General features: G+C 40.5%; 1 protein-coding gene across 1 annotated transcript in view; it reads right to left on the bottom strand.

Moving 5' to 3' along the window:
* Positions 1-22565, bottom strand: part of LOC124875173 (rho GTPase-activating protein 21-like) — an 80749-nt gene extending 58184 nt beyond the window's left edge. The window contains exon 1 of the mRNA XM_047377121.1: positions 22212-22565. Within this exon, the coding sequence (XP_047233077.1) occupies positions 22212-22220 (9 nt within the window). The 5' untranslated portion in view covers positions 22221-22565. The remainder of the gene's footprint in view (positions 1-22211) is intronic.
* Between the last annotated feature and the right edge of the window lie 248 nt (positions 22566-22813).

Below are 22813 nucleotides of genomic sequence, written 5' to 3'. Positions count from 1 at the left end.
CATATATTTATTGAGAAATAACTATATCTATAATCATTCAAATGAGTCAACATTTCAAATGTCAGTGTACTTTATGTTCAAACTTCACATTTTTGCTTTAAATTTTGGACTTACCCAGTGATGCCTTACGCAGTTTGTAGTGTAATTGTCTTGCAATTGGAAGATTGTGGGTTCAATTAAAAATTTTAATACATTTTTTATCTTTCATTTAATAAATTATTGACACATTTGTATACATTCAGATCAATGTTTTAATTCTAATTGTATTTAATTATCACAAAGGAAGCTGGGCAGCAGTGGCTCACTGGAAATGGAGTTGGTTAGGTACATAGAAATGTATTCGCTATCTAACCTTATCATCTCTTAAAGGGGCATCAGATTCTTAAAGGGGCTCTGATAGTTAGCCCCCTTGTTTTACTTTCCAATGTCTTGAGCCTGATTTTGCCCAAAACGTCATGAATGGCGTTTCAAGTTTAGGCCCCTTCAGTTTTGGACTTCTTCACCCCTGTTCTAAACAGTATAAAAGGTAATGCAAAAACTCATGTGGAAACAAGATTAGTGTCTGGGCATGCAGAACAGTGCATGCTTGGATGGTTCAGATGTGTGTGGGCATATGGTTCTTTGTTCTTGTTTTTCCAATAATAGCCCAAACATTATGTCCTGGTTGAGGGATTTACTTAGAGAGATTGATTTACTCCAGTGATCTTCTGACAGAGGAGATTAGCAATGTTGTTCTGTCCAGAAGTGGTCAGCATTATGAAAACAGGGGTGTTGGGATTAACCGTTGACATGGTCTTAGAAAGAGATGGTTTGCATGATCTGAAACAAGAAGAAAGAGACCAACCTATAGTGTATGTGTATATGCATGTGCTGCTGGTAGTCATTCTAGAGGCACTAATCTGGCCTTGTTCTGAAAAGAGAAGAGTTTCATCTTGGACATTTCTCTCATCTTCTTTAGCCTGTGACCTGACTCCTATACCTTTTTCTCTCTGCTGAAACCTCCTCATCTACCTATCACCTACAGCATTAGAAGCTTTGTTGGAAATTTGTAATGAAGCAACTCATAATGTCCATGGCAATATAATGTTCCCCACCTTCAATGCATGCAAAGACCCTCAGTATGTAATTTTGAGAACAGAGATCTTGAAGGGTTACTTTCTACATTTTATACTGTATTTGTATGTGTCTCTGGTAAAAAACATCTTTCAGCATAACATAAACAGGAAATAAAATTACTGAGCAAAATCTGACAGAGCAAAGGGAATCAAAAACAGGCCATGCAGTACATAATCTCTGTATTCTGAAACGTTCAGTTATTTTTGAAGCAATCAAGAGGTCAGTGAATGTGCATGCAGGGGGGTGGGGGTGGGGCAGAGGCCCATCTGTCTATTTACAGCAGCAGAAAGAGATTTTGCTAAATCGGTCTAATCCTCTGGGAAGCAATGAATAGAAGGTGTAGTAGGTGTGCTGGCTGATGAAGCGTGAGCAATTTGTTACATGTAGACGAGAAGAGAAGGAAGAAAATCAGAACAAACATACAAGAAGACATTTGTGTACAGTGGTAAATGAAAAGAAACCTTCATGGATCCACACACTCTGGTGTCCGTGCAAGATGGGATGTCTAATTACAAGTAACCCTGTGATTGAATTAGGGTGGCTTCAGATAGAGATTTTGCTCTGCAGAACAATCTCCTCACATCAGCGTCACTGATGCCACATATCTACATCCCTGCTGAGACCGAAGTTTCATCCAAGTTCAGTGATGTCATAGTCGAGTCAAAATACTCTTAATAACAACAGAAGTGATTTGCCTCCTGTCATTTAAGGTAATGGGAAAGTCAAACAGAAATCCAAGCAGCGGTCAGACATTATTCAGCCTGTAGTATCGCTTTGGTGTAGAATGTACAAGTCTCTATAGTAAATAAAACAGCAATAAGTGCTTTACAGTGTTTATTGTGACATCTCATTAATATTTATGGATGTTTTAAGATGCAACTTAAAATCCTGCTCTCCTTACTTCCTTCCATAATGTTTGGTGTTTTTGAGAATTGATAGCCTTCAGTAAATATACCTTTCCACTGGCTTTGAAGTGATTAGAAAGTGAAACTGTATCAAAGCATCTTTTAATTTTACTTTAATTTTATTGTCTGTTTACAGTAAAACATTTGCTCAATGGTAAAGTTCAGATTGCTGGTTTTATATAGTCTGAGAAGGTCTTTTGCATGTGTCTTTTTAGAGCACAAATATATCTTTGGAGCAAACCTAAAAGAGTTAGGTAGTTCTGTTTGCACCATGAAGTCAAAATATCTATGTTTGAGGGGCAAGCTTCCTGGTTGGCTGTGGAGGCAATTCAGAATTCAGAAACGACTATAGTTTAACTTGCGTCTAAGTATTGCTACAAAATGTCGAGCGGGAGAGGAGTGAGGAATAAATCGTCTGGTGACAAGACAGCGGACAAAAAGAAAGCTTCCGGCCAAGAACCGGAGGACACATCAAAGGCAGCCATCCTGTTAGTACTGCATGAGCAAGAAGAAAGGATAACCAGAAAAGTTAACTTAGCTTTGAGAGTGCCAGTAGAGGAAATGCTTGCGGGTGAAATCCAAGCTCTGAAAGCTATGATTGAAGCCTCCAACATGGCAGTGAACAAACTCTCCGGGGATATCGCACAGCAAGCCCAGGTTGGTAGGAAGCTGCAGGGGAGGCTAGACTCTAAAATGGGCTAACACCATACCATCCGATTTCTACAAGATAACCTGCCCGTGTGGATCCCCTCCCTGGCCAGGAAGAAAATTGAAATTGGCTCATCGTATATTCTCCATCCAGGACAAGTCCAGTCGGCTGCAGACACTCATCTTCCGGTTACTTTGTTACCAAGACAGACAAAAAATTCTCAACAGAGCCAGGGCCCTTTCGTCCGCGCCTACATACTAGATATCCAGTGAGGCGCAGACATCAACATCCAGGCTGCTGTTCTTTCCTGATCACAGCAACAATACCACACAGAGGAGGAAAGCCTTCGATGCGGTGAGAAAACAGCTGGCCAATTGTGGACTGCGGCCGTTCCTCAGATACCCAGCCACCTTGAAGGTTAGACAAATGGTTCGCTGCACCTTTTCAATAGTGCGGCGGACACTGAGAAATTTGTGGCCATGCTTGACCAGAGCCCCCGCTTAACATCTAGCAAAACTGGTACCCCCCGCGCCTCATTCCCCTCCACATCGGATGTTGAGGGTCCCTCGGCGGATACTTTGCCCACTTCAACTTGACCCAAATAGGTTGTTAAGGTATGGTTTCTAGTATCTATACGGACTCGAACAGGAGACGTGTGACATTGTTGAGGCCACCGTTAGTCAATTAGTCAGTTATTTCTTTTATTTTCTTCTTCATCCTAAGACCATTTATCATCTCTTGCAGATGGAAGGTTCTGTTGTACTTGTTATTGTTAGGTGTTTGCTGCCAGGACCTTGTCATTTATAAAAGGACTGTTGTTGCTTTACATTTGAGACACATCATTTTGTGTAGACCTTCGTGTGATACCCTCCAGTTGATAAGGTACAAATTAGATCATGAAAAACTCCTTTAATGTAATGTCGTGGAATGTAAATTTGCCGATAAAACGCCACAAATGCCTAGAATTCCTTAAACGTGAAGAGAATACCAGAGAATACTTCAATACATTTGAAGACATCCAATGTTCATAGGTTTCAGAATAGGTTTATAGGTGTGTTGCTCACTCTTCTGCGACAAATAGGGCAAAAGGAGGGGCTGGTTTATTTAGTAGAAAGTTAGGGGTAAAAGTGGAGAAATCAGGTAATGATTTGACTTACGCCTGTGTTACAATTAACAATACTAAAATTTGTCTGGCATCGATATACGCCCCAAATATCCATGATCCAAAATTCTTAAGCATAATTTCTAGTTCCCTTTTAGATTTTCCGGATTATCAGCTTATACTCAGGGGTGACTTTAACCAGGTATGTGATGCCAATTTAGACAAATCCTTGAATGCAAGCTCAACTTACAGCTCTCCTTATGGGATTAACATCCTCATCTCTGAGCTTAATATTATTGACCCATGGCGCTTAAGGAAAAATTATACTTTTTCCTCGGCTAGACATAAGACATACTCAAGAATTGACTGTGTGTTTATTTCTGCCGCCCTGAATCACTGTGTTAATTCCACTGATATCCTTCCTATTGAAATATCAGATCATGCCCCTGTATTACATAACTTTAAGTTCCTACCGACCCGCTCTAAAGATACACACAGGTGGCGTTTCAATACAACACTACTCCAGAAAGCAGATTTTTTTTTAAAACTGAGAAACAATCTTGAATTATTTATTGAAATTAACTCAGAGACAGCAGCCTCCACCCAAATACTTTGGAGAAACAACCAATTGCTTTATAAGGGGAGAGGCCTTGTCATTTGCTTCTTATCTGAAGGAAACTAGGAGGAGCAGGGTTATGCAATTAGAAGATGATATACGAAATTTTGAATCAGACCTGAAACAGCAGTTCTCTAAACAGAACCACTTAGCTCTCTCGGCTCTGAAATTTGAACTGAACAATTTGCTTAAGACTAGAGCTGAGTTTATAATTTATCGTACGAGACTCACATATTATGATCAGAGTGAAAGATCAAGTAAGCTCTTAGCTGCCAGATTAAAACAAAACGAATCCTTCTCTGCTATCAGTGCGATCCAGACAGCATCTGGACTGGTCACATATGACCGGGGTGAAATAAATAGAACTTTTGCTGAGTTTTATTCTCATCTCTACACGGCAGATCTGGCTTCTGACTTGCCTGTCCTTAATTTGTATCTGTCAGAACTTAAATTACCATCACTGATAACGAGGCAGAAGTCCTTAAAACACCATTTACTCTTTTAGTACTCAAAGAGGCATTGAACTCGATGCAAAAAGGGAACTCGCCTGGCCTTGATGGGTTCCTCCAGAGTTGTTTTTGGAATTGTGGGATATCGTTGGGCCTTTGCTTTTAAACTCCTTTGACTATGCTTCAGACACTGGCTCTTTCCATCGTGACCAAAATGCATCCCTCAAATCAGTACTGCTTAAGAAAGATAAATCACCGCTGAGATATGGTAGTTACAGGCCGATATCAATTATCACTACAGAAATTAAGCATTTTGCCACAGTGTTAGTCAGCAGATTGGAACCATGTGTAGGTTAACTAATTAATTCTGACCAAACAAGGTTTTAAAAGGGAGACTTGCATCAGATAATGCCCTACGACTTCTCCATATATTACATGTGTCAGAATCGGATGCGCACCCCGCAGCTATATTCAGCTTGGATGCGCTGAAAGCCTTTGATCGAGTGAGCTGGACATATCTGTGGCAGGTTTTGGAGAATTTTGGATTTACCAAAAAAATTATATCAATGATCGAAATATTATACACCAATCCTTGTGCAGTTGTGCAAACAAATAACATGTTGTCCAAATCATTCCCTCTGCAGTGTGGAACTGGGCAAGGCTGTCTACTACTTCTGGCCTACTGTCCCCGCTCCTCTTTGCTTTGTCACTTGAACCGCTAGCCCAGGCAATTAGATTGGACCCACATATCTCACCCATTAGTATACAAGGTACACAGCACAAAATTTCGCTTTACGCAGATGATGTATTACTCTTTTTTACTAAATTTTCGGAGTGTTCACTCAGTTTAGCCTATTTTCCGGTTATAAAAGTAATTGGGATAAATCCATCCTCATTCCTATAAATGCCCCGGCAAAACAAGTCACCTTACCAGATATTCAACATATTTACTGGCATTATTCTGTATTTACATATCTAGGTATAATTATAACCAAGTTCTCGGATATATCACAGGCAAATAAACTTAAAAAAAGATATTACATCGGACATTCAGAGGTGGTCGGATCTCAAGATGTCACTTCATTGGCAGAATTGCAATACTGAAAATGAATATACTCGGCCGACTGGATTTTCTGCTCTCTATGATCCCTATGTCTCCGCCACCTAACTACTTTGATGAAATACGGTCCTTGACCACTAAATTCATATGGAATGATAAAAGATCTGTATGACAGAAATGGTTTGATTTCACTCCGAGAGTTTAAAGAAAGCTATTTTCCCCCTGGGTTTTACCTGGTTCTTGTATTTCCAGTTAAGATCTGCAATCCGTGCTCGTTGAGCTCCGTGGGACTCACCTTTATCCTCTCATCCATTGGAAACTTGAATTTCAGCTCAAACATCCTCTAATAGATTGGTGTCAATTATCTACAATGAACTACTACTGAAAGATGTTGAACCCTTGGGTGTGATCAGTTCATGGAACCGTGAACTTGAGGTACAGGGTTATGATCTGGACTGGGACAATATTTGGACTAATATAACCACCTTATCTAGGAATACGTTTGTGCACAAATTTTATGCCACACCATACAGACGCTTTACAATGAAACTGACAGACAATCCCAACTGCACATAATGCGATTAGAATATTGTTGGCACATTTCTTCATATTTTTGGGGAATGCCCTTCTGTGTCTGGCCTCTGGTTCAGGGTGCATGGTTGCCTGGAAAGTATTTTAGGATTCTCCATTCCTTTGCATCCCCACCTACGTTTGTTCAATGATGATTTCGGTCTTAGTGGCAATACCAGAATGGCAAAGAAGAAAGGTTTTATTTGCAGGAATAACTGGTGCTAAAAAGACCATAATATATTCATGGTTTTCCCCTGATATTCCATCAGCAAAAGAATGAATACACCATTTTAGAGACATTGCTGTTTTAGAAAGGCTGTCATGCATAAAGCGCGGGCATCTACTATGCAGGCCTGGGACACTCTTATCGGTTATCTCTCTGACATAACATTAATTGCTCATATGTAAGACGAATCTACCCCCTCCATACCCCGCCCCCCCTTTGTTTCTTGTTTGTTTACTTTACTTTATGTGTCTTCTACTTCTCCCCTTTGTAGTTATTTTTGTGTACTATATACAGGAGTTGGACAATGAAACTGAAACACCTGTCATTTAATGTGGGAGATTTAATGGCTAAATTGGACCAGCCTGGTAGCCAGTCTTCATTGATTGCACATTGCACCAGTAAGAGCAGAGTGTGAAGGTTCAATTAGCAGGGTAAGAGCACAGTTTTGTTCAAAATATTGAAATGCACACAACATTATGGGTGACATACCAGAGTTCAAAAGAGGACAAATTGTTGGTGCACGTCTTGCTGGCGCATCTGTGACCAAGACAGCAAGTCTTTGTGATGCATCAAAAGCCACGGTATCCAGGGTAATGTCAGCATACCACCAAGAAGGACGAACCACATCCAACAGGATTAACTGTGGACGCAAGAGGAAGCTGTCTGAATGGGATGTTTGGGTGCTAATCTGGATTGTATCCAAAAAACATAAAACCAACGGCTGCCCAAATCACCAGTATCACGTAGTGACCTGGCCACTATCCTGCAAGAAGAATGGCTTACAATTCCTCTGACCACTGTGCAGGACTTGTATGTCATTCCAAAGACTAATTGACGTTGTATTGGCCGCAAAAAGGCAGCACCTGTGAGTGGGCAGCAAAGCCTCGGTGACCCGTCCCCCCCTTGTCTTGTGTCATGACGTATGTTTGGATGGGTTGTACTGGAATTCTAATTTCCCCTCGGGGATCAATAAAGTATCTTTGAATTGAATTGAAAAGGAGGCCCTAGACCATAGTAATAAATTATTGTGGTCTAAAACCAGGTGTTTCAGTTTCATTGTCCAACCCCTGTATATGTGCATATATTTTGTATATGTAGGGGCATGTCGGTGTCTGTGTAAATGTCCTTAAAATTCTTTATTATCAAGGCAATGGCGCTATGTTTGTAATATAATCTTTAAATTGTTCAATAAATAAGTTTGTCACAAAAAAAATCTGTTTCAAGTGAAAAAAATCTCCTATTATGAATGCCAAAATAACTTTCTACTTAGAAACTAATTTGATTTGTTTCAAGCAGCTAAAGCTCAGTGGGAAGAATAGTCTTCCTGCAACTGGAGAACTGGGCTCTATTTCCGCTTCCCACAATTACATGTTGATGTGCCCTTGGACAAGGCAAGAAACCTCAAATTGCCTAGCAAAATGCAGAATGATGTATCAGCGTGTGAACATTTTGAGGGTGGCTGTGTACCCTAGTGTAAAAACCCTTTGAGTGGTTAGTAAGACTGGAAAGTACAACCGATTTACCAAGTCCGACATAAGAATTCAAGGCCGAAACCATAAGATGTGATGCTTGTATTAATAAAATGTTTTTTCTCATCTCAGTAACTCAGCAAACCAAAAAGAGCATAAAGACACTTTCCCAAGTGAAATGTCAGCACTATGAAAGTGGCTTGCGGAATAGCCTAGTTCATAGTTTCCCAAACTACAATTTATACAGCCAGTCGGTCGTGGCAGATGGCCACTCACACTGAGCCTGGTTCTGCTGGAGGTTTCTTTCTGTTAAATGGGAGTTTACCTCTCCACTGTCGCTACATGCATGCTCAGTATGAGGGATTGCTGCAAAGTCAACGCCAGTGACTGTCCACTGTCTCTACAGGTCCTTCTCAAAATATTAGCATATTGTGATAAAGTTCATTATTTTCCATAATGTAATGATGAAAATTTAACATTCATATATTTTAGATTCATTGCACACTAACTGAAATATTTCAGGTCTTTTAGTGTCTTAATACGGATGATTTTGGCATACAGCTCATGAAAACCCAAAATTCCTATCTCACAAAATTAGCATATTTCATCCGACCAATAAAAGAAAAGTGTTTTTAATACAAAAAACGTCAACCTTCAAATAATCATGTACAGTTATGCACTCAATACTTGGTCGGGAATCCTTTGGCAGAAATGACTGCTTCAATGCGGCGTGGCATGGAGGCAATCAGCCTGTGGCACTGCTGAGGTCTTATGGAGGCCCAGGATGCTTTGATAGCGGCCTTTAGCTCATCCAGAGTGTTGGGTCTTGAGTCTCTCAACGTTCTCTTCACAATATCCCACAGATTCTCTATGGGGTTCAGGTCAGGAGAGTTGGCAGGCCAATTGAGCACAGTGATACCATGGTCAGTAAACCATTTACCAGTGGTTTTGGCACTGTGAGCAGGTGCCAGGTCGTGCTGAAAAATGAAATCTTCATCTCCATAAAGCTTTTCAGCAGATGGAAGCATCCAAAATCTCCTGGTAGCTAGCTGCATTGACCCTGCCCTTGATAAAACACAGTGGACCAACACCAGCAGCTGACACAGCACCCCAGACCATCACTGACTGTGGGTACTTGACACTGGACTTCTGGCATTTTGGCATTTCCTTCTCCCCAGTCTTCCTCCAGACTCTGGCACCTTGATTTCCGAATGACATGCAGAATTTGCTTTCATCCAAAAAAAGTACTTTGGACCACTGAGCAACAGTCCAGTGCTGCTTCTCTGTAGCCCAGGTCAGGCGCTTCTGCCACTGTTTCTGGTTCAAAAGTGGCTTGACCTGGGGAATGCGGCACCTGTAGCCCATTTCCTACACACGCCTGTGCACGGTGGCTCTGGATGTTTCTAGTCCAGACTCAGTCCACTGCTTCCGCAGGTCCCCCAAGGTCTGGAATCGGCCCTTCTCCACAATCTTCCTCAGGGTCCGGTCACCTCTTCTCGTTGTGCAGAGTTTTCTGCCACACTTTTTCCTTCCCACAGACTTCCCACTGAGGTGCCTTGATGCAGCACTCTGGGAACAGCCTATTCGTTCAGAAATTTCTTTCTGTGTCTTACCCTCTTGCTTGAGGGTGTCAATAGTGGCCTTCTGGACAGCAGTCAGGTCGGCAGTCTTACCCATGATTGGGGTTTTGAGTGATGAACCAGGCTGGGAGTTTTAAAGGCCTCAGGAATCTTTTGCAGGTGTTTAGAGTTAACTCGTTGATTCAGACGATTAGGTTCATAGCTCGTTTAGAGACCCTTTTAATGATATGCTAATTTTGTGAGATAGGAATTTTGGGTTTTCATGAGCTGTATGCCAAAATCATCTGTATTAAGACAATAAAAGACCTGAAATATTTCAGTTAGTGTGCAATGAATCTAAAATATATGAATGTTAAATTTTCATCATTACATTATAGAAAATAATGAACTTTATCACAATATGCTAATATTTTGAGAAGGACCTGTACATGCTCATCCAGGAGGAGTGAATGCTGCAAGTCTCTGACTCATTGCAATATGCTCGGTTAGATAGAAAACCTTTAACCAATTTGAATAATAAACTGAATTGGACTGCACTGTTTGATAATTGGGAATAATTGGAATGTACTACGTAGGTTAGCCGCAAGTTAACCCTTTGTTCACTGTGGATGCTTTCCTCAACTTCTTCGCCCCAACTTTTCCTCAGCACGGTTTTTGTTTTAAGACGTTTGGTTTTGTTTGTGTTGAAAACTCAGCCATCTTAGTGCTAGCAGATTAGCTGTCAGCACCTGTGCTCAGTTTATGTATTCTGGTTCTGGTTGTTTTTTTTAAAGTTAAGACAAACTTTATTTAAAGGGTGATTTTAAACACAGAAGATCGGCCATAACGCCCCATCCACGCTTATGCATTTTGTCAAGATGAAGCCCTGGAGGCTTGACTGTAGGCTGAGGCTCTGGAGGCTTGGCTAAAGGCGGTTCATCCTTGAACCCCTTATGAAACTCAGGAACTTGGGATAGAGGCGGTTTATCCCTGAACCCCTCTCGGAACTCGGGAACAGCTAGCCTGGGTTCAGTAATCTTGACAGCCGGCTGGGGCTCTGGAAGCTTGACAGCCGGCTGAGATGCAGGAGACTTGGCTCAGTAGGAAAAGTAGTCAGCTTGCAATCAGAAGGTTGTGGGTTTGATTCCAGTTTCCTCCTGCCATATGTCAATGTGCCCCTGAGCAAGGCACTTAACCTCAAGTTGCCTACCGATCTCCGTATCGGTGTATGTGAGCGTTAGTGAGTGTGATTGGGTGAATGTGGCTCTAGTGTAAAGCGGTTTGTATGACTGGAAAAGCTCTATATAAGTTCAGTCCATTTACCATTTAACCCACAGTCACTCTAGAAAGCGGTGCAGAATTCTGGGAAGCTGCAGGTGAGCCCTGAGAAGACCCAAAATGGCAGATCCTGACAATTTCCTTAAATATTATTTTACGATTTCCTTAATTATTAGACCATAAATACTATTTTAATAAATAAAGACAGCTAATCAAACACCATGGAGAATTGGTCATCCAGAAAGTTGGTTTTATTCAGCAAATCATTATTTAAAATATTATTTTATTAATAATATTTTATCTGATCTTGCATTGTGAATGGTTGTTTAAAGGTATACCAATTATTGCCTAAGTTAGATCCAAGACTAACTTAATTTCATTTCCAGATCCTTGAAGATAATCCTTGGTTCTCAAACATAAATATTGCATGGTAATATTGCATCACTCTTTCAGTGAGGGTTTTCAACCATCTTTAATCAACTTGTTTATATTGTACATAGCCCATTAGTCTTCCTCATTCTTTCATTTTGCTTGGTAGTTTAGTTGGGATGTTTTAGCATAGTAAAGAGTTTGTTGATTGAAATATGTTTGACTTTGAATTGATTTATTTTTGTTCATAAATTGTTGTATTTTAAGAAATTGTGTGAATTCATTCTGTGTGTGTACAGTTTTGCTGTTCAATAATGTCAGAGCTTGGGTCATCCCTTTCAATTTGTCCTAATATCACTGCCTTCTTGGGCTGGTATTCACAGGACAACCCTAAACAGACAGAAATATTATTTGATAAAATATTAAAGTATAAATATTAAATAATATATCCATATTAATAATCACAACAATGTCCAACAGTGGGGTGGAAGATGTTATCCAACAGGGCGGTGGGAGACATAATCCAACAGTGGGGTGAGGGACGTTGTCCAACAGTGATGTTTTTTGCTAGAGTTCTTCTGTCCTCTACCACCTGCACTGTGTCCAGGGGGCATCCACAGCTAGCCTTCCTGATGAGGTTATCGAACCCTTCCTCTTTGCTGTAGATAAGATGTGATGAAACCACCAACGACAGAGTCATGAGAGAACTTTTGTGATGGCAACTTGGGAAGTTGATGGCGAGGTCCGCAGTGTAGCGGCCCAAAAAGATCATTGGCTGTCCTCTCCCCACACTTGGGACTTCACAGTTCCAGCTGTCTCCGAAAAGGTCCAGAACATCATATAGGACATTTCTCACCCGCTTCACATTCTGTTTGATCTGCTACTGTCAGACAGACGCTGCAGATCAATCAAAGCAAGGACAGCAGCATCAGCTAAACTTATCTCAGCCAGAATCTAAAGGGAAATGCATTAATGGGAATGTGCAATCAGTATGGATGTGTTCACATGTTTTTTTATTTTATCGTTTTAGCAAATGCTTCTATTTTTCTTTTTGACATTAATTATTTATTGTTCATGCAGCGTACCTTCATGAGGGGCACAGTATTGTCCACACAGTAGTTAATGTTGTCTGTGATGTAGTTTGTGATGCTGTCTTCCCCATGAGGAGCTCTGCCCACACAATGGAACTGAGCTTCTTCGGTCTCCTCAGACCATGTCACAACATACTTCAGTATACCAGAAACCTGGTGAGCTTATGAACAGAGAAAAACTCCAAGACGGTGGCACAGGAAGCAGAAGGAAAGCAGCACAAACATTTGTATTTCCACAGAATAAAACCGGTCATGTTAAATTTTTCCTGCACCAAAGGACGTCTCCATGAGCATCTCCATCGTTCAAGGCCCTCATGGCTGCTACTTCAAAAATCATTTAACAGGTTGATCTCATAACTACCAGACAAATATCAGCATAAAACTGCAGGAAAGTCGATGTCAGTAAATTGAAAAAACGTTTTTAATATCCCCTGCCAAGTGAGCGAGGCAACCTACAAACCTGACCCAGTTAGCCTAGTAGTCAGGAAGAATGAGCCAAAATGCATCATATAGCTTGAAAGACAATTCTATCAAATTCTAAGGAAATGTACCTTAAAATTTGTACCTAAAATTTAAAGAAAGTAAACAAACAATCACAAACAATATTCCATTGTTCTGGCATTTGGCAGAAATGCCTTCGGTCATCCCAGCTGACTTAAAACAGGAAATGTTTGGTCTGATTTAATGTCAGCCAATGGGATAGAGGGTTATACTGTATATGTAAATATCTGATTTTAACAGGGATGTTTGATTAACTGTCATAATAACTGGATTACTGATAAAGTTCTCACACGAAAACACACAAAACTCAAACGTATGTCAGAGGATGGTCATTTACTATGCGGAGCTCTAACACCACCCACCCTTGCTTAGCCCTCACCTCTTCCTGCTTTTCCACTTTCCCTTCCTCCTGCTACTTCCCTTTCCTGTACTCTGGTGATTGGTGATAACACTCCGGTGCTAGCTTGTTGATTATTGGCCTGGCTGAGTAACACTTCACAATGCTCATTTGTTTCAGTTTAATATGTGTTTGTGTCTTTTGGCCTGAATATTTTTGATTAGTTCAAATGATGATACATAAAAATGCAAATAAATGTAGACCCTAAAGAGACAAAAAACTAAATTCTATCAGAAAACTAAATAATCAGAAACTGACCTTGCCATGAAGCACACTTTTCAGTTCACTGCAATTCAAAAATACTTTGTTAATCCCAAAGGGACATTAAATGTTGTTGGAACTTATTTTATTTAAGAGTTATTGCAGACGGTGATGGCTGTGGGCAGGAAGGAGCTCCTGTAGTGGTCAGTATTAAAGTGGATCTGAAAAAGCCTCTGACTGAAGACACTGTTGTTGTATGACAGTCTGATGAAGAGGAGGCTCAGCATTGTCTTTAATGTTCTTCATTTTATAAAACATTCTTGACACAATCACAGCCAGATGTTCTAGAATAATCCCAGCCAGAACAGAACCAACTTTCTTTATCAACTTGTTGAGCTCTTTTAAGTCACTGGTTCTGATGCCTGTTTGACATGATGGATAGGTATTAAAACATACTCAGAGAATGTTGTTCTACCCATCCGTTAACATAATGCCCACACATTTGTGGCATCTCTAACATCCCTTATAAATGTAGATACAACAGCGCTGTCTCTATTTTACAAATAATAAATGGCCTCTGCATGGATTTAAAATCCTACTGAAAGTTGTTTAACAGTATTGTGCAGTGTTGTTCCTGTCTCATGCTGTGAGTGAGGCTGCTGCTGGAAGGGATAATGTCAGGATTTTACCTGGGAGGTGGGGATCGCCCCCTTTTTTGGATGCCGCCTCCCTGATCTCACATGCCTTCAGATTCTCAATCTTTGCTTCAGCTTTCTCAGTTCTCCCCCCAGTTTTTTAAACTCAATTTTTGCAGCATTTTCTTGTTGTATAGATTATTCATCTGTAGCTGAAAACACTTTTTAGCTTCTAGTTGTGACGCTGATACAACAAAGTAAGCTAACCAACAACATCTGAAATCCGAGCATCTTTGGTCATATGTTTAAGTGGACTGGTTCCTGAATCTTTTCATCACATGCAACAAGGTTGAAACTATTCAAATTATTCTTCTCATCTGGAGACAATCAGATAAAACCAGCAACAAGAACCTTCTGACCCTTTCTGCAGAGTCCACAATGCCCACAGCTGTGTGAGATTCTGACTCATCCTTGATGATGCTGCAAAAACAACTAACAGTTATGAAACAATTGCTAAAAGTAACAACAACAAATGTATGTGCAGCTATAAATGCATATTTAACTATACATATATTGCAAACTTTCATTTGTGTGTAAAAGGAGGTGCACAGGTTGATGGCTCCCATGGCCAGCCATGGGAGGAACAGGGTTGTAGAGCCTGATAGTGAAGTAGATTTAAAACAACTTAAGGCAAGGCAAGTTTATTTTTCATAGCATATTTCAACAAGACAATTAAAGGTGCTTTAAACAATCAAAACATAAGAAAAGAAAACACAAGGACTAATGTCTCAGCAGGACCTTGAAAAACTAATTCATGCGTTCATCTTTAGTAGAATTGATTACTGCAACGGTGTCTTCATAGGTCTGCCTAAAAAGTCAATCAGACAGCTGCAGTTGATCCAGGATGCTGCTGCCCGTGTCCTCACTAGAACTAAGAAAGTGGAGCACATCAGCCCGGTTCTAAAGTCCTTACACTGGTTCCCTGTAGCTCACAGAATAGACTTTAAAATACATCTGTTAGTCTATAAATCACTGAATGGCTTAGCACCAAAATACATCACAGACTTGTTGTCAGTGTATCAACCACCCAGACCTCTAAGATCTTCTCGCTCAAATCTACTCTGCAGAACCAGAACCAGAACCAAACATGGAGAAGCAGCTTTTAGTTATTATGCTCCACTAATCTGGCTGGTTAACATGTTGAGCTGAACCAACATTTATTCACTGCTATTCTTAAAATGTTATTATTATAAATGTTAATATTTGAAGTATGAAGTATTCAGTTACTTAAATCCAAGTACTCTATATGTTTCTTCAAAGTTCTGCTTGACTTTCAAAGCCTCATGTTGAGTTGAGAGAAAAAATACGATCTCTGTCATTATATGAAAGATAGTTTATCAACCATATTTGTTTATTCACAGAAACCCTGGGACTCCTGTCACAGAAAATACGTGTTATATACTATATGTGAAAATAAATGTGAAGTTTGGGGAAACCGCTGCTCAGTGCACTGAGTTTCTACCTGGTCTGTGTGTTTTATGCTTATCTTTTATGTAGCGCCATTTAAATAGCCTGCACTCAAAAAAGTGAACCAGGGAGTTGTCCACTTTATGTGTTTCATTTCTAGTAAACACATATAAAATATGTTTGTTGGGTTTAATTGATTTATTCAAGTAAGCATAACATCATAGGTCAGATTAACTCATATTTTTTTGCTTTCAACTAACAAAACACAATTGTGTGAAACTTTTATGTGGATTCTGTTTCACAAATGTTTGTCTGTTTTTGTGCTTTATAGATAAACTGCTATCATATCAAACACCTGATGAGCTTCCTATGTCTAACTTGCCACTGTTTTTGTGTTTCCAGACTAGTTGAGTCTAACCCTGGATGCAGTTTACAGACTAAAAGCCTCATGTAAGAAGACAAATGCATTAGCGCACATTAGACAATGTGACTAAGAAAAGAAATAAGAGAGCAATAAAGCCTGCAGGCCTTCCATGGTAATGGATGTGGTGATGGGAACATGTTAGCTCACCCTTAGACTGTTCATAAAGTCAAAAAGCAGTTTTCATGTCCAGTGACTTATATCTTCTTTCTACATTAATCAAGAAAGATTTGCAACATTACACAAATTAATAAATCCAACAGCTCTTCAACTCAGATTTTAGTGTTCTGACTTCTCTTAAATGAAGTAAAAGAACATAATTGTCTTTCATGAATCTCTGTGTATTAATTTAAATGTCTTTGTACTACACATACATTTAAAAAGCTAAAACCTTTAGACCAGCTGTGGCAGCAGTGGTTTTAACTCAGAAAGTTAATGGAATATCTTTAATGTATATGTACTGTATATACAGCCCAATTTCCCCCTGATGCGGGTTTACTGAAATGAATTCATGAAAAAGCCAAGTTTTTATGTAAAATAATGAAGATATATTTTTTTTCTGCATTTACAGAAACTCAGTTAGCTTGCTGCTCAATGCAAATGAGCAGTTTTCCAAAACAGTCGAACAAGTAGAAGTTCCAGTTTAGATCTAGACTTCCTGAAACTTCTGTCGCCGTTTGGCAATTGCATAACACACCCTCCAGTACATCTTCTACGGCGACTTTCTGAAAACTGGTGGATCCATAAATGATGGAATTCTGTGCAGTCTTCCTGTTGAACTCGAGGGAAAAATGTGACACTCTATTTTATATTAGTTTGTATAAAGTCATATGTAGCAAGTATTCCATGGCAGTAGCATGGCTTTAATCAGCTGCAGTGAATGTGTCTCTGTTCACTCAAACAGAAGCAGGATGTCCTGATGTTTCACACAAATACATAACTTCTGACAACACAATGGACCTTTCACATTGAGCTACATCATCTCATCGTTATGTTGCAGCCAGAATGAGCTGAACTATTCAGGCTAAGCATCTTAAATGTTACAACATTTCTGTTTCCATCCTCTGCGTTCTCTGACTCACTGTGACCGCATAACCACACTTCACCCACAATAAACACCAGTCCTTATACTGATTGACTAAAAATAACCCACCTGCCTTGTCTCTGAGTGGAAGAGGCTCTCACTCTCAAAGACAAACCTAAAAATAATTTCTTTGTTTTACTGCTTTGTCGCCAATGATGAAACAACACTTTCCTCCATATTCTTTATAGAGAACCTCACCAGATTGCACATAAGTCCTACACTTCAAGTTCATGAATCAAGAGTTAAAATTAAAAGGATTGCAATTCTCGCAACATGGGAACTCCAGACTAAGTGCATTTTAATAGCTGCTAAAAAACAATTAACTGAAAATGAACCTTGGAACTATAGTGCCTTGCAAAAGTGTTTACCCCCCATAGCATTTTTCATGTTTTGTTGTCTCACAGCCTGAGATTCATTATATTCTTTTTTGTGAAGTAAACAACAAAAACCAAAAAATAACAAATACTGTCAGCGTGCATAACTGTTCACCCCCCTAAAGTCAGTACTTTGTAGAGCCACCTTTTGCAGCAATTCCAGCTGCAAGTGGCTTTGGGTCAGTCTCTATGAGCTTGCCAAATTTTGCCACTAGGATTTCTGCCCATTCCTCAAGGCTAAACTGCTCCAGCTTCTTCATGTTGGATGGTTTGAACAGTGATCTTCAAGTGTAATCACAGATTCTTAATTGAATTGGGGTCAAGACTTTGACTAGGCCCGTCCACACATTTAAATGTTTCCACTTAAGCCACTCAAGCGTTTAAGTGGAAACAGTCTGCTTCTGGTCATTGTCCTGCTGGAAGGTGAACCTCCTTCCCAGTCTCAGATTACAGGCAGACTGACTCAGGTTTCCCTGAGAATATCCCTGTTTTTAGCACCATCCATCTTTCCCTCGTCTCGGACCAGTTTTCCAGTCTTGGCTGCTAAAAAACGTCCCCACAGCATGATGCTGCCACCACCATGTTTCACTGTGGGGACAGTGCTCTTGGGGTGATGGGATGTGTTGGGTTTGCATCAGACATAGTGTTCTCCTTGGTGCCCGGAAGTTCAATATTAGTCTCATCTGACCAGAGCACCTTCCTCCATATATTTGGAGAGTTGCCCACATGCCTTTTGGCAAACTCAGAACATGCCTTCTTATATTTAAAACTAAGAAATTGTTTTTTTCTGGCCACTGTTCCATAAAACCCAGCTCTATAAAAGTTTATTGTGGTCCTATGGACATATACCCCAGTTTCTGCTGTGGAACTCTGCAGATCTTCCAGGGTTACTTTTGGTCTTTGCGCTGCCTCTCTGATTAATGCCCTCCATGTGAGTCAGAACTGTGAGTATGGTGGGCAACCCTCTCTTGGCAGGTTTGTTGTGGTACCATGTGCTTTTCATCTGAAGATGATGGATTTGATGGAGCTCCAGGGGAACATCAAAGATATGGATATTTTTCTAACCCCATCCTGACTTTACTTCTCAACAACTTTGTCCCTGACTTGTTTGGATAGCTCCTAGGACTTCAAACTGTGATGCCTCCTGCTTAGTGGTGCTGCGGTTTTTATGTTTCAAATGTAACAAAATAGGTAAAAAGCCAAGGGTAGTGAATACTTTTGCAAGGCACTGTAAGTTGAGCTGATTCAGGCCCCTTACAAGAGCCAAGCAGAACTTATATTCTTCTACCAATATTCCGTTTTTTCATTCATTTTTGATATTGTGACCTAAGTGGCATGTAGGGCCTAATGTCATGGGAAATCAACAAAACCTTACTCTTTTTGAAAACAGACCCAATCAGCAACATGTACAAAAAGTCTATAGGTGAAAACCCTGATCTGAAGAACTATCTCCTTTAAAAGTTGAGAACATCACAAGTTCAAACTACTGAGAGAGCTAAGCATGACAGGGATGAATGAGGGATCTGTGAGCAGAAATCTTTTAAACAAAAACATGTTTAAAGGTTTTCCCACAGTGAGGTGGATGTCAGGGTATAATCAGTAACACATGGATTCACATTAAACAAAACCTGAGGTCAAACCTGGTTAAAGCAACGTTTGGTGGAAAAATGTTTTCACATCCTTCTGGTTCTTTGATAAACAGTCACACAACATTTCTAAAGAGACTTGTCCTTTTTCCTCTATTTGAGCCGGTCGGCAGTGACATCCCAGAGAACGAGGGGTTTCATTTAACCACGGACAAGATAATGATTTGCTGTCTATAATTTGTAGTGGAAAAACTAAGACATCTAAAAAGTTGGTGAATGTCAGTGAAGTGGAGATAAAATGATTTAAAAGCTCATCAACACTCATTCAGAGCATAGCTGCTAACTCTTTAAAAATAATTTAAGAATTGTCTAAGGTTGAGGTATTAATAACATGTACACAACACAGAAGACCCGATACCACAGCAGAAAATACTACAGGCAGCTGATCTACAGATTTCCAAAACTTGTGCATCCAACCATTACCCAGCATCAAGACATAGTCCTTTTTCATGAGTGATACCAGGCATGGACTGCTCGAGACTAAAAGCATCACTAAAATTTTGAAACTAGATATCTGTAGATATCTGTAACATCTAACCTTCTGCAAAAAGTGCTGCGAAGGCCTAATTCCATTGTTTCTTATTGTTATTGAAAATTGTCTCCTGCGTGAAATTTTAGACCTTTAATGGAATCAAAAATGGGCTGGGCTATACGGCTCTACAGAGCCCCCTAAACCGAGATAGGCCAACTGGTACATAGTAGAAATTTGAAATTTGCTACACAGCTAGATCGCTCCGAAACATAAAATAAAGTCTATTTGAGGTATGTCTTAACACCAACAGGAAGTTGGCCATTGTGGATCAAAGGGTCATTTTTTAGCATTTTGACATTTCATACATGGCAAACTTTAACAAACTCCTCCTATGGTTTCAGAGATATTGGTTTAAAATTTGGTCAATATGCCCTTAAGGCATGGGGGATTAAAAGTTATAAAAATCGTGAGTTTATGTGCATGTTAAGGGGCGGGAACAGGCGTCAAACTTTGCCTTTTTGCCAAAACTGTGATGATTCTGGCCCATTTGTATGCTGTTTTCCTCATCTACTCTCCCTGACAGCAATCAAGCTCATCTGCTCCACCTGTGCGTTGCTGCCCAGCAGCTCATCAGCTTAATGCCTCTCACCTGTTTCCCAGCAGTTACATGCAGCGCTCTGGCATGCAAATGGTGCCAGATTTTTGAAAGCCCAGTGTGAGTAGATATCCAGCATTCCTTCATTGCCTGACCACGTTTTTGACCACTTGTTGCCTCTTGGATTTCCCTGTCTTGCCTGGTCCTTGTTGGATGTCTCTCACCTCTGGATTACAACCTTGTTTCTGCCTCCCAACCTAAGCCTCCTGCCTCACCCCTGGATCTGTCTGCCTGAGCCTGCCTTCCTGGCTTCTTGCTCAGTTTCTGCCCCTCGACCACCGAGTTTTGGATCTTCCCCCTGTCGGCAATCCGACTGTTGCAAGCATGCCTGCTGCATTATCAGCTCTGATCGGATCCTGCTGAACCATCTCCTGGCTCAGGAACTACTACTGGATCCCTGATCTATTTGGATTCTGAGAAGTGATTCCTGGTTCCCGGAGGGTGGTCTCCTGTGTTCTGGCTTCAGAGCTTTGAATAAACCTATAACGCTGCTTTGTGTCTCAGGCTGAAATTTTGGGTCCTTCTGTCTTGTTCGTTAAAAAAACATTCGAAATGCTATAATTTCACCAAGAAATCCTGACTTAGACCAAACTTGGTATGATTGGTCCCTCTCAGGTGACCAATGATCCTTTGTGGTCAAATGCTGAAATAACTGGAAGTCACATGTTTCACTGGTGGATCTCCTCCTTTTACACTCTCACTCAAACAAACTTCAAGCAGTGTCTAATCACACAGAACAAGGTGATGTTGAATCCTACTGGGAAAAGTTATTGATGCCTGGACTCTGTTGGCATGGCAACATGGCGAATTATACATCTCGCAATTTGGCTACTTTTGCCTCTAAATTACACATGCATGGTCCGATTCACTCCAAACTGAATATGGCTGATCTTTGTCAACCTCCAAACATCTCAGTTGGATTACGTTGGGATTTGGAGCAATGGTGCCACCTAGACATTTTCATACACTATATCTCCTTCATATATCATTGGATCCACACCAAATTTTACATGCTTCATCGTGGACTAATTCTGAGCACATTTACATGGTCAATTGATGACTTCACTTTAGCCCCCCCCCCGCAGACATTTCCAACTTTGTCTAATGAGACATAATAATTTTAGATTACATTCTTAGAGCATCTCCCACCAAACAGAAAGTGAAGTTAGCTTCCATCAGGAAGGTCAGATTTCAGCCAAATTTTGAACGCTTATCAACGGAGCATAACTCGGCATGACCGAAGGTCCTATGAAAGCTCGCTCACAGTACTGCCTAGTGGCGACATGCAGCATAGTAACAGACAATAAGTCAGGACAATGGCAGGATCCAGCGAGGAACAAAGAGAACTTGTGAATATATATACTGAGGTAGGGGTAGATGAGCTATTCAGAGGAAATGAGTTGCAGCTGAGGCAGAGAGAGAAAGGCGGATCAGTTCAAGGAAGGAGGCTAATTAGCATGAATGGAGCAGAAACACTGAGAAACCCAAGAAAGCATTTAGTAGAAAGAAATCTAATGGAAAAGTGACTTCTAAAGAACTAATAAGGAAAACATTTAACAAAATGAAGCATAAGGAAGTAAATTAAGCAAAACCTAAAGAACATAACAAACAGCACAGAAATAGTCAATATACAAAAAAACAAAATATAATCAAACTCAAACACTTCAGGATTGTGATAGATTCAGGAAGAACAGGGTTGCAGATCTGTTTTGATCTCATATATGCAACAAACCAATGCCGGACTACAAACTGTAAAATACTGCGTTTTAATTTAATGATTTGTTTGATTTTCGTAAGACTGCAAGAGGAATGAAACTCAGCTCAGCTCTGAATGATGATGATCATATGCTGTACAGATTTGTTTCAGAGTCGTGTAAAAGGTCAGACGGTTCTCTTTACCTGGGCCATGGTGTTCAGCAGGACCTCCTCTCACTTTTAGTCCTCTGCATGGTCAGCTGTGAGCCTGTGATGCTGAGGGTTACTTCACACATCTCAGTGCTGTGGCACTAATGTGTTGGTAACCCACATGCTCAAGCACATATCCTCCTCTTATGTGACAATGTCCTCTGAGAATGCTGCTCTCTTGCTCCACCTTTTTTTTTTCTTCTCTGTCTTTTCACCCAGGTTCTCTCCACAGTGTAGTGTAGCCCTGCTTTTTCCACACAGCTAAAACAAGGAGAGAATATGATGGTATTCCCTTTATTCCTGGCTTGATTATAATCTGGGCTCACACTGCTCACTCCCTCTGCTTTTACTCCGCCTCCTCCACTCACTCAGCTCCCTCTCTCTCAGCTGCTTCGCCTCCTCTTCCTCCACCTCCCCCTCTAAAGCCTCCTGCTGTTTTGCTCTTCCTCACTGTACACAGCATTAGGAACACTGAGAGAAGGGATCAAAGGGATAGAGCATGTTTGTGTGTACCATGTGACCTTATGGTGTAGTAGGATTCTCCCACCAGCTGTTAGGTTGTTCTCCACAGTACCTTCCTGTAAGGTTTACACACT

The sequence above is a fragment of the Girardinichthys multiradiatus genome, chromosome 10 (genome assembly GCF_021462225.1).
Source record: "Girardinichthys multiradiatus isolate DD_20200921_A chromosome 10, DD_fGirMul_XY1, whole genome shotgun sequence".
Lineage (NCBI taxonomy): Eukaryota > Metazoa > Chordata > Actinopteri > Cyprinodontiformes > Goodeidae > Girardinichthys > Girardinichthys multiradiatus.
This window is presented reverse-complemented; position numbering and strand designations above follow the sequence as displayed.